The 13,326-nt window shown below is 54.8% G+C and overlaps 1 protein-coding gene across 2 annotated transcripts in view; it reads right to left on the reverse strand.

Annotated features, from left to right (window-relative positions):
• The window catches only part of AGAP3 (ArfGAP with GTPase domain, ankyrin repeat and PH domain 3), a 99,092-nt gene extending 86,764 nt beyond the window's left edge, over positions 1 to 12,328 (reverse strand). For both annotated transcript variants that reach the window (XM_081931533.1, XM_081931534.1), the window contains exon 1: positions 12,046 to 12,328. In XM_081931533.1, the coding sequence (XP_081787659.1) occupies positions 12,046 to 12,313 (268 nt within the window). In that variant the 5' untranslated portion in view covers positions 12,314 to 12,328. The remainder of the gene's footprint in view (positions 1 to 12,045) is intronic.
• Between the last annotated feature and the right edge of the window lie 998 nt (positions 12,329 to 13,326).

A 13,326-nucleotide genomic window follows, 5' to 3' on the forward strand; every position in this document is an offset into this window, starting at 1 on the left:
GAGTTTCGGACTTTTCAGTTCAGAGAAGAGGCTAGTGAGAAGTGACCTGTTGGAATCACAGAATTGGCGAGTTGGAAGGGAACCCACAGGGTCATCTAGTCCAGCCCCCTGCCATGCAGGAATCTTTTGCCCAATGGGGGGGGGGGCTCAAACCCACAACTCTAATAAATCACAGTCGTACCTTGGAAGCTGAACAGAATCCATTCCAGAAGTCCATTTGACTTCCAAAACGTTTGGAAACCAAAGCACGGCTTCTGATTGGCTGCAGAAAGCCCCATCAGACTTTCGGCTTCCAAAAATAGTTGGCAAACCGGAACACTCACTCCCAGGTTTGCGGCGTTCGGGAGCCAAAACGTTTGAAAACGAAGGTGTGACTGTATTATAACGCGTGGAGAACTTGTGGACCTTCAGTGATGTTGAATGATGAGATTCAGGGTGGATGCAATAAAGTTAACCTGTGGAACTCCCTCCCACAAGAGATAGGGGTAGCTTGAAGAGAATATTAGAGGAATTCATGGATACAGATATCCACAGCTGGCTCTCTTCTGCCTCCACAGTCAGAGGCAGCAATGCTTCTGAATCCCAATTGCTGGAAACCCCTAGAGGGGACAGCATTGGACTTGAGTTCGAATCCTGATCACTGATTTCCATTTGAGACATCAGGAAAAACTTTCTGACAGCACTGGCATTCAGTGGCAGCCACAGAGCATGCCAGGCAGCCTGGTCGAAACGGCGGCTGAGGGCAGTGCCAGCCTGTGAGTCAGAGGGCAGAGATTCCTCATCCAGCTCCATCCTTCTGCCCCCACCCTGCCAGTCAGCTGGTGACCCAGCCCCCACCCCAACCCCCACGCCAGCTGCCAGAGGGGAGGGAAGCAGCTGCCCCATGGCTTGCCAAGGCCTGGAGGGCAGTGACCACGGGCAGCTCAGGCCCCTTCATCACAGCAGCAGCCCCTCGACCGCCCCATAGAGCAGAGGCGGAAAGGGAGCCTGGAACAGGTGGGACCCCCAGGGAAGGCAGGAAGCGCCCCACCCCAAGTGGGCTTCAGCCAGCCCCCTTTTCCAGCCTGGCCTGCCTCCCAGGGCTGATGTGGGGACAAGGTGGGGAAGATGGGAGAGGCAGGCAGCAACCTCCCTTTGCCCCTTGCCAGCCAAAGGACTTCTGCATTTTTCAGGAAACTCAAAATTGTTGCCTCTGCGATTCCATTTGTAACCAGCTCAACGTTGTATTTGGTGTCACATCCTGGAGCCCTGACAGCCGCCACTCCCTCTTCCAGTTCTCTCTCTGAAACAAGGCTCCCTCTTTGTAAAAATCCACCACCAAAAATCCCCTCTCTTGTTGTTGTTGAGTTGTTTAGTCGTGTCCGCCTCTTCGTGGCCCCCTGGACCAGAGCACGCCAGACACTCCTGTCTTCCACTGCCTCCCGCAGTTTGGTCAAACTCATGTTTGTAGCTTTGAGAACACTGTCCCACCATCTCGTCCTCTGTTGTCCCCTTCTCCTTGTGCCCTCCATCTTTCCCAACATCAGGGTCTTTTCCAGGGAGTCTTCTCTTCTCATGAGGTGGCCAAAGTCTTGGAGCCTCAGCTTCAGGATCTGTCCTTCCAGTGAGCACTCAGGGCTGATTTCCTTCAGAATGGATAGGTTTGATCTTCTTGCAGTCCATGGGACTCTCAGGAGTCTCCTCCAGCACCAGAATTCAAAAGCATCAATCCCCTCTCAAAACACCTCAATTCCCTGATTCTTAGAGCTGAGCCCTCTCTCTTAAGGCAAACCTCTTCTGCCAAGTCTTCGTTTCCTTGACAAGTTACAGACGGGCATAAAATTGAGATCCATCTTGAAAATCACATTATTTGTAGATGGGGGGAGGGACACACCCACCCAGCCCACCTTTTGCTGTGCTTCATACATTGCAGAGGGTTGGACCAGATGACCTTTGGGATTCCCCCAATTTCTACGATTCTATATGCCAACTTTGATTTGGGGATGCTTTCAGCTGGGAGCAGGCGAGTTTTCTAGGGACCTGGGGGCAAATTCCTGACTTCTTAGCATGGGGGGGGGGGGTTAGGAATCACGGAGCCCCAACACAATATAAGGTTCAGTGCAGTTAACATTTCCAAAGAACAGGATTTGGGGGAGCCTGCAAGACCCCAAATATCTGAGCAACAGGGTGGATAAAAATCAATGGTTTTTAAACAAATTTAATCAGATTTTTTAAAATGTAAATTGGATTTTTAAAATAAATGTTTTTGGAGGAAAAGGCTTTCTAAAGATAGTTTTCTATTTAGAATACATTATAGTCCAAATGCTATTCATCAGGAAATAGGGTTTTGTTTTAAGTTTTTCATGTGTGCTAAAACTCAGTCTAAGGGTTGTTTTTTTTTTTAAAAAAATGTTTAACCACATCAGTTAACAAACATGGATACATAGGTTCTAATGTTATTGTTTTAGTTAAATAAATTGTTTAAATTGTTACTAAGGAAATGATTGTTCTTCTCCTTCCATTAAAGTACAGCAGAAAAGTTATCCAAATATAAGCAGTTAACTTATTAAACCTCACAATAATTTCACAATTGTCTGTCTATGTATTTCTAATAGTATAACCAAATCTGTATTTCTTTATATAACTGTAAAAACTACTCTGAAAATTTATTATTCCAAAAATGAAACCTTCATCTGATTGCAAATATTAAGATTATACCAGCAAGAATGAGTCTTTCTGTAAAAAAATAATAATGATTTAAATCAAGTCTTACTGACTAGTGATTTAAATCGATTTGATTTAAATCAAATCCTCCCTGCTGAGCAACCACGCCCTCAGACAGACCCCACCACAAACACACACACACACCCCAATCTCTGGGGCGAAGTTTGGCCCCGTCACCTGCAATGGGGAATCTGCTGGAGGGAGGCCAAGCTCCACTCACCCGCCTGGCCTTGGGCAGCCCCCTGGGCATCACATCTTCCGCATGTGCCTCTCCCAAGCAGATGCCCCCAACAGCACCTGCCCTCTCCCTGCTCAGCTGCCCCGGCGACCAGCCCAAGGGATAGGCCAGGGTGGCACAACATGGCAAGATGCCCACTCAGAGGCACCTGGGCCCAGGCAAACTCAGGGGTGCCAGGTGCTCTTTCTGTGTGCAACAGGACTGGCACCACCTGCCCATCTGCCGGGCTCTCCTTGGCTTCCCTGGCAGGAGGGAAGTTGGAGAGGGTGGCATCAGCCCTGCTTCACACGGCACAGTCGCCTGAAGCCAAGCAGAGGGAGCTCAGTTGCTGGAGAATAATAATAATAATAATAATAATAATAATAATAATAATAATAATAATGAATTTTATTTATACCCAGCCCTCCCCGGGCTCAGGGCGGCTAACACCAATAAAATCACAGTAAAAAGATAATAAGGGGGGGATTTAAAATACAGGTTAAAATGCAATTTAAAATGCAGTCTCATTTTAGTAGTAGTGGCCCATAAATAAAACCGTAAGGGGAGGGAAACATCAGGGTCAGACTGAGTCCAAACCAAAGGCCAGGCGGAACAGATCCGTCTTGCAGGCCCTGCAGAAAGATGTCAGGTCCCGCAGGGCCCTGGTCTCTTGTGACCGAGCGTTCCACCATGTCGGGGCCAGTACTGAAAAGGCCCTGGCCCTAGTTGAGGCCAATCTAACCACCTTGCGACGTGGGACCTCCAAGCTGTTGTCATTTGTGGACCTTAAGGTCCTCCGTGGGGCAGACCAGGAGAGGCAGTCCCATAGACTCTTAATCTCAGGGTTGTGGGCAAAAAGATTTCTGCATTCATTGCAGGGTGCTAGGCTAGATGACCCCTGGGGTCCCTCCAGCTCCAGAATTCTATTTTTCTCAGGCAGCGGCTGTGCCAGTGTCAGGATGCCTCTGCTGCACACAAGCTACGTGGTGGCAGGCCCCAGAGTGCCACGTGGTGCCGTGGGGAGTGCTGTGGGTGGGTGGGGAAGGGGAAAGGTGGCCCCCACATGTGGGCAGAGGGTGAACGTCCTTCTGAACCTGGGCCTCCACTGCCAGGTGGCAATGGTTCTTACGGTCAGGCCGATGTGCAGGATTTAGCCCTGTGAGCTAGACCGTAAGCCCAAAGGACTCGCACTCAAGACCAGCAGAGGCAGCTGCCAGGAAGAGGGGTGCTGAAGCCCCAAGCAGCCCCCACTCCCCCCCCGGCAGCCCATATAGCAGACGGCAGCTCCCTCCTCGCACCGCCCCCCCCCTGGTTTGAGAGGAAAGAATCTTTGAAAACGTGACAGAAATGTCTTCTGTTGCTTGGAAACCAAACGGCAAAACCAAGCGAACCCCCTAAATTACTATTCTTAGGTTCTGGAGCGGGTGGTCGTAGACCAGATCCAGGCGCTCTGGGAGGAAGCGGGTTTTCTGGATCCGTTTCGGTCGGCGTTTAGGCCTGGTTTGAGCACAGAAACTGCTTTGGTCTCCCTGCATGATGACCTCTGTTGGGAGAGGGGGGGGGGATGTGCCCCTGTTAATTCTCCTCGACGGCTCAGCCGCTTTCGATTTCATCAGCCATGGGATCCTTTTGGACTAGGGGTGGCTGGGACCGCTTTGTGGTGGTTCCGGTCCTACTCAGACGGTTTGTTCCCAGAGGGAGATGCTTGGGGGGGGTGTTCTTTGGCCCCATGGAGCCTTCACTGTGGGGTTTTGGAGGACTCAATGCTATCCCCTATATGCTGTTTAACATCTACATGAAACCACTGAGTTGTGTTATTCTGAGGTTTGGGGTACGTTGTCAGAAATATACTGATGACACACAATTCTACTTCTCCTTGACACCTGCAGGTGCGGCAGTGGAAGTGCTGGATGTCTTGCCTCAGTAATGGACTGGATGAGAGCCACAAACTGAAGCTCAATCCAGATACGACTGAGGCTCTTAGTGGGTGGTTCCTCCGACCAGATGGCTGGGAGGTGGCCTGCTCTGGATGGGGACACGCTTCCTCTGAAGGAGCAGGTTAGTAGCCTGGGGGTCCTCCTGGATCAGCTGGAGACTCAGGTGGCCTCAGTGGCCCAGAGTGCCTTCCATCATCTTCGGCTGGTGGCCCAGCCACGCCCCTATCTGGACAGGGATAGCCTAACTCCTGTAGTCTATGCTCTGGCAACCTCAAGGTTAGATCACTGCAATGCGTTCTACGTAGGGCTGCCTCTGAAGACTGTTCAGAAACTTCAGCTGGTGCAGAATTCAGCGGCCAGGTTGCTCAGCAGAGCAAGACGGTTTGAGCATATTACACCAATCCTGGTCCGACTGCACTGGCTACCGATTAGTTTCTGGGACCAATTCAAAGTTTTGACCTATAAAGCCTTAAGCGGCTCAGGACCGCAATACCTCAAGGACCACCTCTCTCCATATGAACCTACCCAGACCCTGAGATCACCTTCCGAGGCCCTCCTTCATGTGCCTCCTCCATGTGAAGTCCAGAGGGTGGCAACACGAGAACGGGGCCTTCTCTGCAGTGGCTCCCCGTCTGTGGGATGCTCTCCCCAGGGAGGCTTGCCTAGCACCACCATTACATATCTTTAGGCACCAGGTGAAAACATTTCTCTCTAACCAGACCTTGGCTGATGAACATTCTTTGGCCTTTTCTGTTTCTGGGGGGGTGGGGCGCGAAGGGTTTGCTTTTGCTCTTGTTCTTATCACGCATTTTGGCTTCTCGCTTCACATTTCTATGTTGTGAATCGCCCTGTGGTCTTCAGATGAAGGGTGGTACACAGATTTAATAAATAATAATGAATAATAATACTATGGTGCTCGTTCCACAATAAATGGTGACCTATGAGATTAGGAAAAGAGATACGAGGGAGTTGCCAGTGCCCGCCCACCCCACAAAAAATGGGTAAGGCTGAGTGGCCAAGAAGCGTGTGGGAGGGTGGAAGGAAGGAAGGGAAGACTAGAAGCTTGTCTTTGACAGAGCCACAGAAGACGGGCGGGTGCCTGTCCCCACCCCCAGAACACTTGTCGCCTCCGGCACAAGACGAATTGCAAGAGACAGGCCAACGCCCAGGAATCTGCCACACTCCAGCCCCCCAGAGCTGCCTGTGGGTCAGTGGAGCTCTTGAGGCACAAAAACAAGGCAGCTGCTGCAGGATCCAAGCACAGCAAAAGCCACAGAAAACCCAGAAGGAAAAATGTGGGGCGTTTCGTACCCTAGCCGTAAGAGCCTCGAGGAGAGGGTGTGGCTGGGAGCGACCCACAGAATCATGGAATTGTGGAAGGGAACTCCAAGAGACATCTAGTCCAACCCCTGGCATTGCAGGAATCAGAGCCGCCTCCCTGCCACACCACCCCACACTACAGTTCTTCCCACCGCTGGACTCCAAAACCCAGGGTTCTTCAGAGACCCCCAAGCAGCCCAAACGAACCGTGCAGCCCAAGCAAAGGGGCACAACCCACAAATCTGGAATGCAATGGGGAGGCCATGGGCACTGTGTAATATATATATATATAACCAGCCCTCTGCCCACAATACACTTTTTGGGGGGTGGGGTGGAGAAGAGCAGAGTTGACCACTAAGCCAGTTGCCCACTGTCTGGCACCAAGCAAAAGGCAATTTGCTCCAAGCCAAGCTTTCCTTTGCAAATCCAGACTTGAGTGTCTCTTCAGTGAAGGTGGAACAAGCTGGTTTTCTGCTGCCTGGATTCAAACTATGAGAAAGGACATTCAGACTAAACACCTGGAAGGACTTTCTGGCGGAAAGAGCCATTCAGTGGCAGAATGGACTCTCCTTCCTGGGAGGTTTTTAAGCAGAGATTGGACAGCCATCCGTCAGGGATGCTTGAGCTGAGATTCCTGCATTGCAGGGGGGGGGTGGACCAGAAGACCCCTGGGGTCCCTTCCAACTCCGCAGTTCTATAATTATATGATTCCCTTTCCCATGGTTAGCTCAGAGTTAAGAGTCCCTTAAATGGGAAAGGGCACAGGAGCAGAACCTGTTTCTGGGCCCAGGAGGGCTGGATGTCCCAGAGGCAGAGAGCAAGAACCCCTTGCAAGCCTTGCTCTCTCCCCACCCCCCCAGCCCAAAATTGCAGAAGGGAAGGAAGCAACTTCTGCCAGAGCTTCACTGTGATACAAAATTGCCTGTAACACACATAGGAATATCTCAAATATATTTACCGTAATTCAACTGAGATCTTAGAAAGATTAAACTACAAGGCCAAAAGTTTCAGCTGTGTGAATTCGTCTTTCGCTAGTGGGAACAAAACAAAGAAGCAAACGACACACTGGGCATCTGTACAGTTTTGCCAAATTATATACAGTCATACCTCGGGTTACAGACGCTTCAGGTTGCATGTTTTTGGGTTGCGCACCGCGCCGAACCCAGAAGTACCGGAACGGGTTACCTCTGGGTTTTGGCACTGAAGCATGGATAGAAGCACTAAATCACGCTTTGCACATGCACAGAAGCGCCAAAATGCAACCCATGCGTGCGCAGACGCGGCGCTGTGGTTTGCAAATGCTGCGGGTTGCAAATATGCCTCCTGCACGGATCACGTTGGCAACCCGAGTGTCCACCGTACTATATTTGGAAGAGCAGGTTAAAAGTTCTGTAAGAGCCCCTTTCCTTGATCCATAGGAACACAGGTGGACTAAAAGCAAGAATGTCTCATTTTGCATCAACTGAAGGGGAAACTGTATCCAGTTAATGACTAAGCAAAATATGCCTCCTAAGAGGCGCCACAAAAAGACCAGAAAGTATCGTCCTTTATGCTGGAAACCTCAGGCCAAGAAACTCCCTTTCCATTATGGTGTCTCTTTCCCAGAGAAGAAGCTCTTAGGGGATATGTGAGACCACCGCGACACTGAGACCTTCTCCCCCTGATGCTGACGGGGCCTGAAAGCAACACAGTCACCTCAACGAGTCCTAACAAGAATCAGAGAAGTGCAGAATCGGAAAGGACCCCAAGGGCCATCTAGTCCAGCCCCTGCAATGCAGGAAGAACCCAGGATGATCCAAAGAAAGGCAAGCCAGTTATTGGGGGCTACACGTTGGTGCTGACCTATCAGAATGGCCCCTGGTTAATGGAGATCTTGGCTAAAGACTCCAGAGGAAGCTGGATGGTCGTGGGGCGAGAGGAGAGGTCCTCCTCTTTTTGAATCAGAAGCTGGCTAGAGAACTGGAAGTGGGGAGCAGAGACAAATGGGGCTGCTCCCCATAGAGGGATGCGGAAAGCGCCCCCAGAAAGAGCAGAATTAGGGCATGAGCTTTTTAATTTGTCTGGAGTCGGGTGAACAGTGAGGTGAAACTGGAATCACCAAATCCCCCACGCGAGAGATCATTAGGAAAGGAACCGGAAATAAAACTGCCACCATGCCATCTATAATGTGATTTGGGAGGCCTGCGCCCTGTTCTTTTCGCCTCTCCTCCAAGACGATATCGCACAGCTGGAGAAGGTTCTGAAAATGATGGAGAAGGGGATGCAGAAACTCCCCTCTGGGGAAAAGTTGCAGCATTGGGGGATTTTCCGTTTACAAAAAAAGGTGAACAAGAAGCGACAAGACGGGTGTTTATAAAACTAGGCCCAGTGCAAAGTTTTTCTTCCTGTCTCGCAATGCAGCTTCGTGAGCCGCCAACGAAAGGGAGATCCAGAACTGGCAAGAGAAAGTCTTCCTTCAAGCCACTTGTAGTCAACTTGAGGAATTTGATCTGGCCCACCTGCAGGGCTCCTCCGAGGTCCTCCTGGCCTGATCACCGCTGGCACACGCCTGGTGAACAGGTATGGCACAGGTAACAACGCCAGGGCTTTTCACGTACTGGAGGTACCCAGCTGGCGTCCAGCGAGTGGCAAGGCCAAAGAAAGGCAATTCCTAAAGGCTGAGGACCACGTGGGTCAGGCAAGTCACCGGCTTCAGCACCCAGCCTCCCCAACGGGGCCACCAGGGACTTGACCAGCCAGCTGCTGAGGTGCCCCCCAAATCTGGGCAACAGCAATCTAAACATGGCCAGACCGGTGTTAGAAACTCAAATATATCAGCTAGGCGCCCAATGGCACCTGAGAACTAAGGCTATAGTCACCAAAACGGAATGTCTACTTGCCATTTTTGGGCAAGATGGCTCTCTAAAGTCATTTTTCAAATGATGGATTGAGTGTGACTGAACATCCAGCCAGTTCATATGACAAGGCTGAGATGGGTGAAGAGCTTTGAGAACTTAAAGGAGGAAAGTCCCTTGATCCAAGGACAATCCACCTATATATTGGCCTATCCCACCAACCTCTTTTTCTTAAGGGTGACACAGATCATTCATAAAATACGGACATTCTTCGCGAGTGTGAACTAGGCTGGGGGGTGGGGGAAGCAAAGACAAGCCACAACAATTCACTTTAACATTGGTCTCTTCTCCTGCTCAGGCTGCACGGAAAAAGCATTTTGGTTCCTGAAACTCATTCTGATTGTGCAGATAAAATAGAATGGATAGAATTCTACAGGACGTGTTCCTCGTGTGTGAAAAGAGTCAGGATCCAAGGATCCAGGGTGCAGGCACGCACCTCCAGATGGCGGAGACGTCAGGCACCCTCCTGCAACTCAGGCATCTTCACTTGGTTGCAAGTGGCCAGGAGCCAGGTGCCAAATGCGCCTGGCAGATTTCGAACACAGACCCAGGCCACCCAAGGAGGCTGCCTTTGAGGAGTGCCCTTGGCTGCACCTGGATGCCACATAGAGATTCTGGAAAGGAAAAGGACACCCACAGAAGGATACAGGATGGGTGCAGGGTTCAACGCCACCCTCACCCCTGGACTTCCAGCATTGAAGGCCAGAGCTGGATGAGTCCTTGGCATAAGGCTGGCACCTGTGGGTTGACCTGGCATTTCCAGCTCTTGACAAGATCCCCGCCTCCGAAACCAGTGATGCCCCCTCAGTCCCAGGTGTCTCCTTTCAGGGGGGGCTCTTGCAAGGCTCCTCCCTTCCTACCAAGCAATGAATGCCAGGCCACAGACAGACAGATGGCACCTTTCCCTGGCTTCTCCTGCTGCCGCCAAGGCCCCATCCTGCCCCCGGCAGCAGTGGACATACTTTTGAGGCTCCTACCAGCTCACAGCGCTGCTCTGGTTCGCCAGAAGCAGCTCAGTCCTGCTGGCCACAGGACCCAGAAAAACTGTGGACGAACGCTGGCTCCCTTGGCCTGAAAGCCAGATGAGTGTCACAACCCCAGAGTCGTCCGTGACTGGACCTAACAGTCAGGGGCACCTTTACCTTTTTACTAGCTCCCAAATAGTAGCAGGAGGCAGAAATCCCCCTGCCCTGATGGATCATCAGCGGAAGCTCCCTGTGTGGCTTCCATTCCCTGCAGCAGCAACCTCCCTCCCTCCCATCCTGCCAGCTTCTGCATGTCTCTTTCCTTCTTCTTCCGCCCAGGGATGCTCAGGAACAGTCCAGACTCTGCCCTTCTCTTCACAGGGGTCCCCCCAAGTACACCCCAAGCTCCCCCAGATGCAGGTGGCGCTTCCCAGACACCACCCTCTCTCTCACCCCCCCCGCCCTTTGTCCCACGCCAATCTCTCACCCGGAATCGTTTCCTTCCTTTGAGGCTCCCCGAGAGCTCCTGCCAAGCAGCACAGGTGGGGAGGTGGCGCTACAGGTTTGCCAACCTGCCAGCGGAGCGCAGGTGCTGCGCTGCCTCAGGGCAGGGCTTTCAGAGCAGTTCCACGCCCAGGTCGTGCGCAGAAAGTGCCACCCGCCTTCCCTGCCTGACAGCTTCCACTCCCCCAGGCTGCCCTTCTTAGCAAGGGAGAGGGAAATGGGGTGCAGGCAGAACAGCTGGCATGGCTCCCCCCAGAGCCCCCCGCCACGCAGAACAACAGCAATGGGCGCAGGCAGTGCCACGCAGAAGTGCCTCCTGCGCAGAGAGACGGAGCCACCAGCAGAAACCAAGGGAAATGGAGGGTGCTGCCATTGCCACCACCGTCTCCATGGCACTGAGCCCCCACCCCCAGGGTCTGCCCCAGAGGGATGCTTTCACACCCTGACCCCAGCCAAAGGCAGAAGGGCTCTCTGGCCTGGGCACTCCAGCCCCAGGACCCTTCCAGAGAGCACTGCTGGGCCTCAGAGCACCGGCATGAAAACAGTGCCTCTGAGCTCGTGCAGAGAGCGTTTCTATAACTGAAGCCAGGTTCACCGCAGAGTTTACCAGGCAGGAGAAGTAGAGGGTGGGCAGCCTTTGGTTCCTTGGAGGGGTTTGGGGCCCTCCTCACAAACTGCCAAGGGTCCTTGCCTGCAACAACGCCCGGTCAACCTCCCAAGCGCAGGACCCACTTGCTGGAAGGTGGATGATTTGGGGATGCCCACCTGTTTTGGGGGGGCTTCTTAGGGTTCAGAATGAGCTGCTTTGCACGCCAGGCTCCACTGCCCAACCCTGGAGGTTCTCCAGACCCCCAGCTGGCCAACAACCCCCCATTCCTTTGGGGCGCATCTGGCAGCATCAACATTTGCCAGCCCCCTCTCTGGCCAGGAAGGGCACAGCCAAGGGCAGCCACAGGCATGGGGTGGGGTGGCACAGCGCCACCCAGGGAACCTGGCGCAAGAGAGGCTGGCTTTGTGCGAGGAGGCCAAGAGGGTCTCCTTTCTCCCCCTCCCCGCACCCAAAACCAGGGTCCCTTGCAAAGTGCCAACAAACTCTGCCAAGTGCCAAAGCACGTGGTGCGGTGGGGGGGGGGGATGCAAGAGGAGAGAACGGAAGGAAGGAAGGAAGGAAGGAAAGGAGGAAAGAAAGGAGTGACATTTGGCAAGGGATTAATCACAGCCTCTCTGCAGAGCCAATAAAACCTCCCCCCCCCCATCGGGAGCTCCATTTTCTGCTGCAGGAGAGAGAGATGCACACATAACAGCCCCCCCCCCGGGCGGAGGAGGCGGAGGCGGCTCCTCTGGCAAGGCAGGCGCCGCACAGCCCCTTCGGCCGCATCCTTCCAGAGCATCCCCGAGGCCGCCTGAGAGCCCCCGCCCCATCCCTCGACCTCCCCCCCCAGCCGAGGCCGCCGCCCCTCCTCGCCCCCTGCCCTGCCCCCCCGCCCGCCCGCCGGGGGTCTCACCCTCGATGGAGATGACGTGCTCGCGGATCTGGCTCTGCAGCGCCAGGTCGTCGACGCGCTCGACCAGGTCGTAGATGGCGTAGATGTTGGGGTGCACCGACTCGAAGCGCCCGATCTCGGCGCGGATGGCCGCCGAGTTGGACAGGCCGAACTGCGGCGAGGACGCGCCGCCCGCGCCCGACGGGCCCGACGGGCCCCCCGGCGCCGCCAGGCTCTGCTGCGAGCCCGGCCCGCCGCCCTGCCCGCCCGGCCCGCCCTGGAAGTTCATGGCCGGCGCGGGAGGAGCAGGAGCACGACGACGGGGAGGAGGAGGACAACGGCGAGGGGGCGGCGGACGAGGCTCGACGGGGCGGCGGGCGAGGCGCGGCGGGGCGGCTCAGCGGCGCGGGGCGGCGGCGGCGTCCGGGGCTGCGGGCTCCCGGCGCTGCATGGCGGCTCCCGGCGCTGCTCGGCGGCGGCTGGTGGTCCTCCTCCTCGTCCTCTCCGGCCGGCGGCCCCGCCAGCAGCACAAGCAGCAGCGGCAGAAGCGGCGGCGGCGGCGGCCCCGCGTCACGCAGCCGCCCCCGCTCCTCCTCCCGCGTCAGCGCCGGGCTGGCACCGCCCCCGGACGGAGGGAAGGAAGGAGGGAAGGAGGAAGGCAGGAAGGAGGAGAGCGGCCGAGGGGAGGAGGGATGCAGGGATGCGGGGCCGGCGGCGAGGGAAGGAGCCGCCTGCGTAAGCCCGGCCAAGGCTTATGTAAGGCGCGCGGCCGCGCCGTCGGGGGGAGCCGCGCGTGGCCCTCGCCCGCCTTGCGGGACCCTCGGAGGGGGCCGGGCGGGGGTCCCGGGGCAGGCCGTCGGGGCGAGGAGCCCGCCGGATGGATCAGCCCAGTCCAGCAGCCTTTTCCCACGGGGCCTCCCGGGAAGCAGCCCTCCCGAAGGGGGAGCCGAGACAACGTGGCTCCTAGCCTTCGCTAGCCCCCTCCCCAACCTGAATCAAATATGGTGGGGGCGCCCTGCATAACCAATCACAAGATGTGGCACGTGCACACCATTTTAATGGCAATGCCCATTAACTTTGGGGGGCTCAGCCCCCTCAGATATTTTATTGGGGGGGGGCGCGAAGGGATCTCGCCCCCTAGGAGATGGCTCCTGTGCCTCCAAGATGGCCTTCTCCACCCCCACAGCTTGGCCAAAGCGTCCTTTGGAAGCCCATCACTTGAACTCTGTGCTGAGAAGCCCTTCCTCCCTCCCGCCTGCCCAGTTTGATGCCTCCAACAGGAGAGGGGGCAGCGGCTGCAGT

Source organism: Podarcis melisellensis, assembly GCF_964234715.1.
Source record: "Podarcis melisellensis genome assembly, chromosome: 12".
In the NCBI taxonomy this organism is placed as follows: domain Eukaryota; kingdom Metazoa; phylum Chordata; class Lepidosauria; order Squamata; family Lacertidae; genus Podarcis; species Podarcis melisellensis.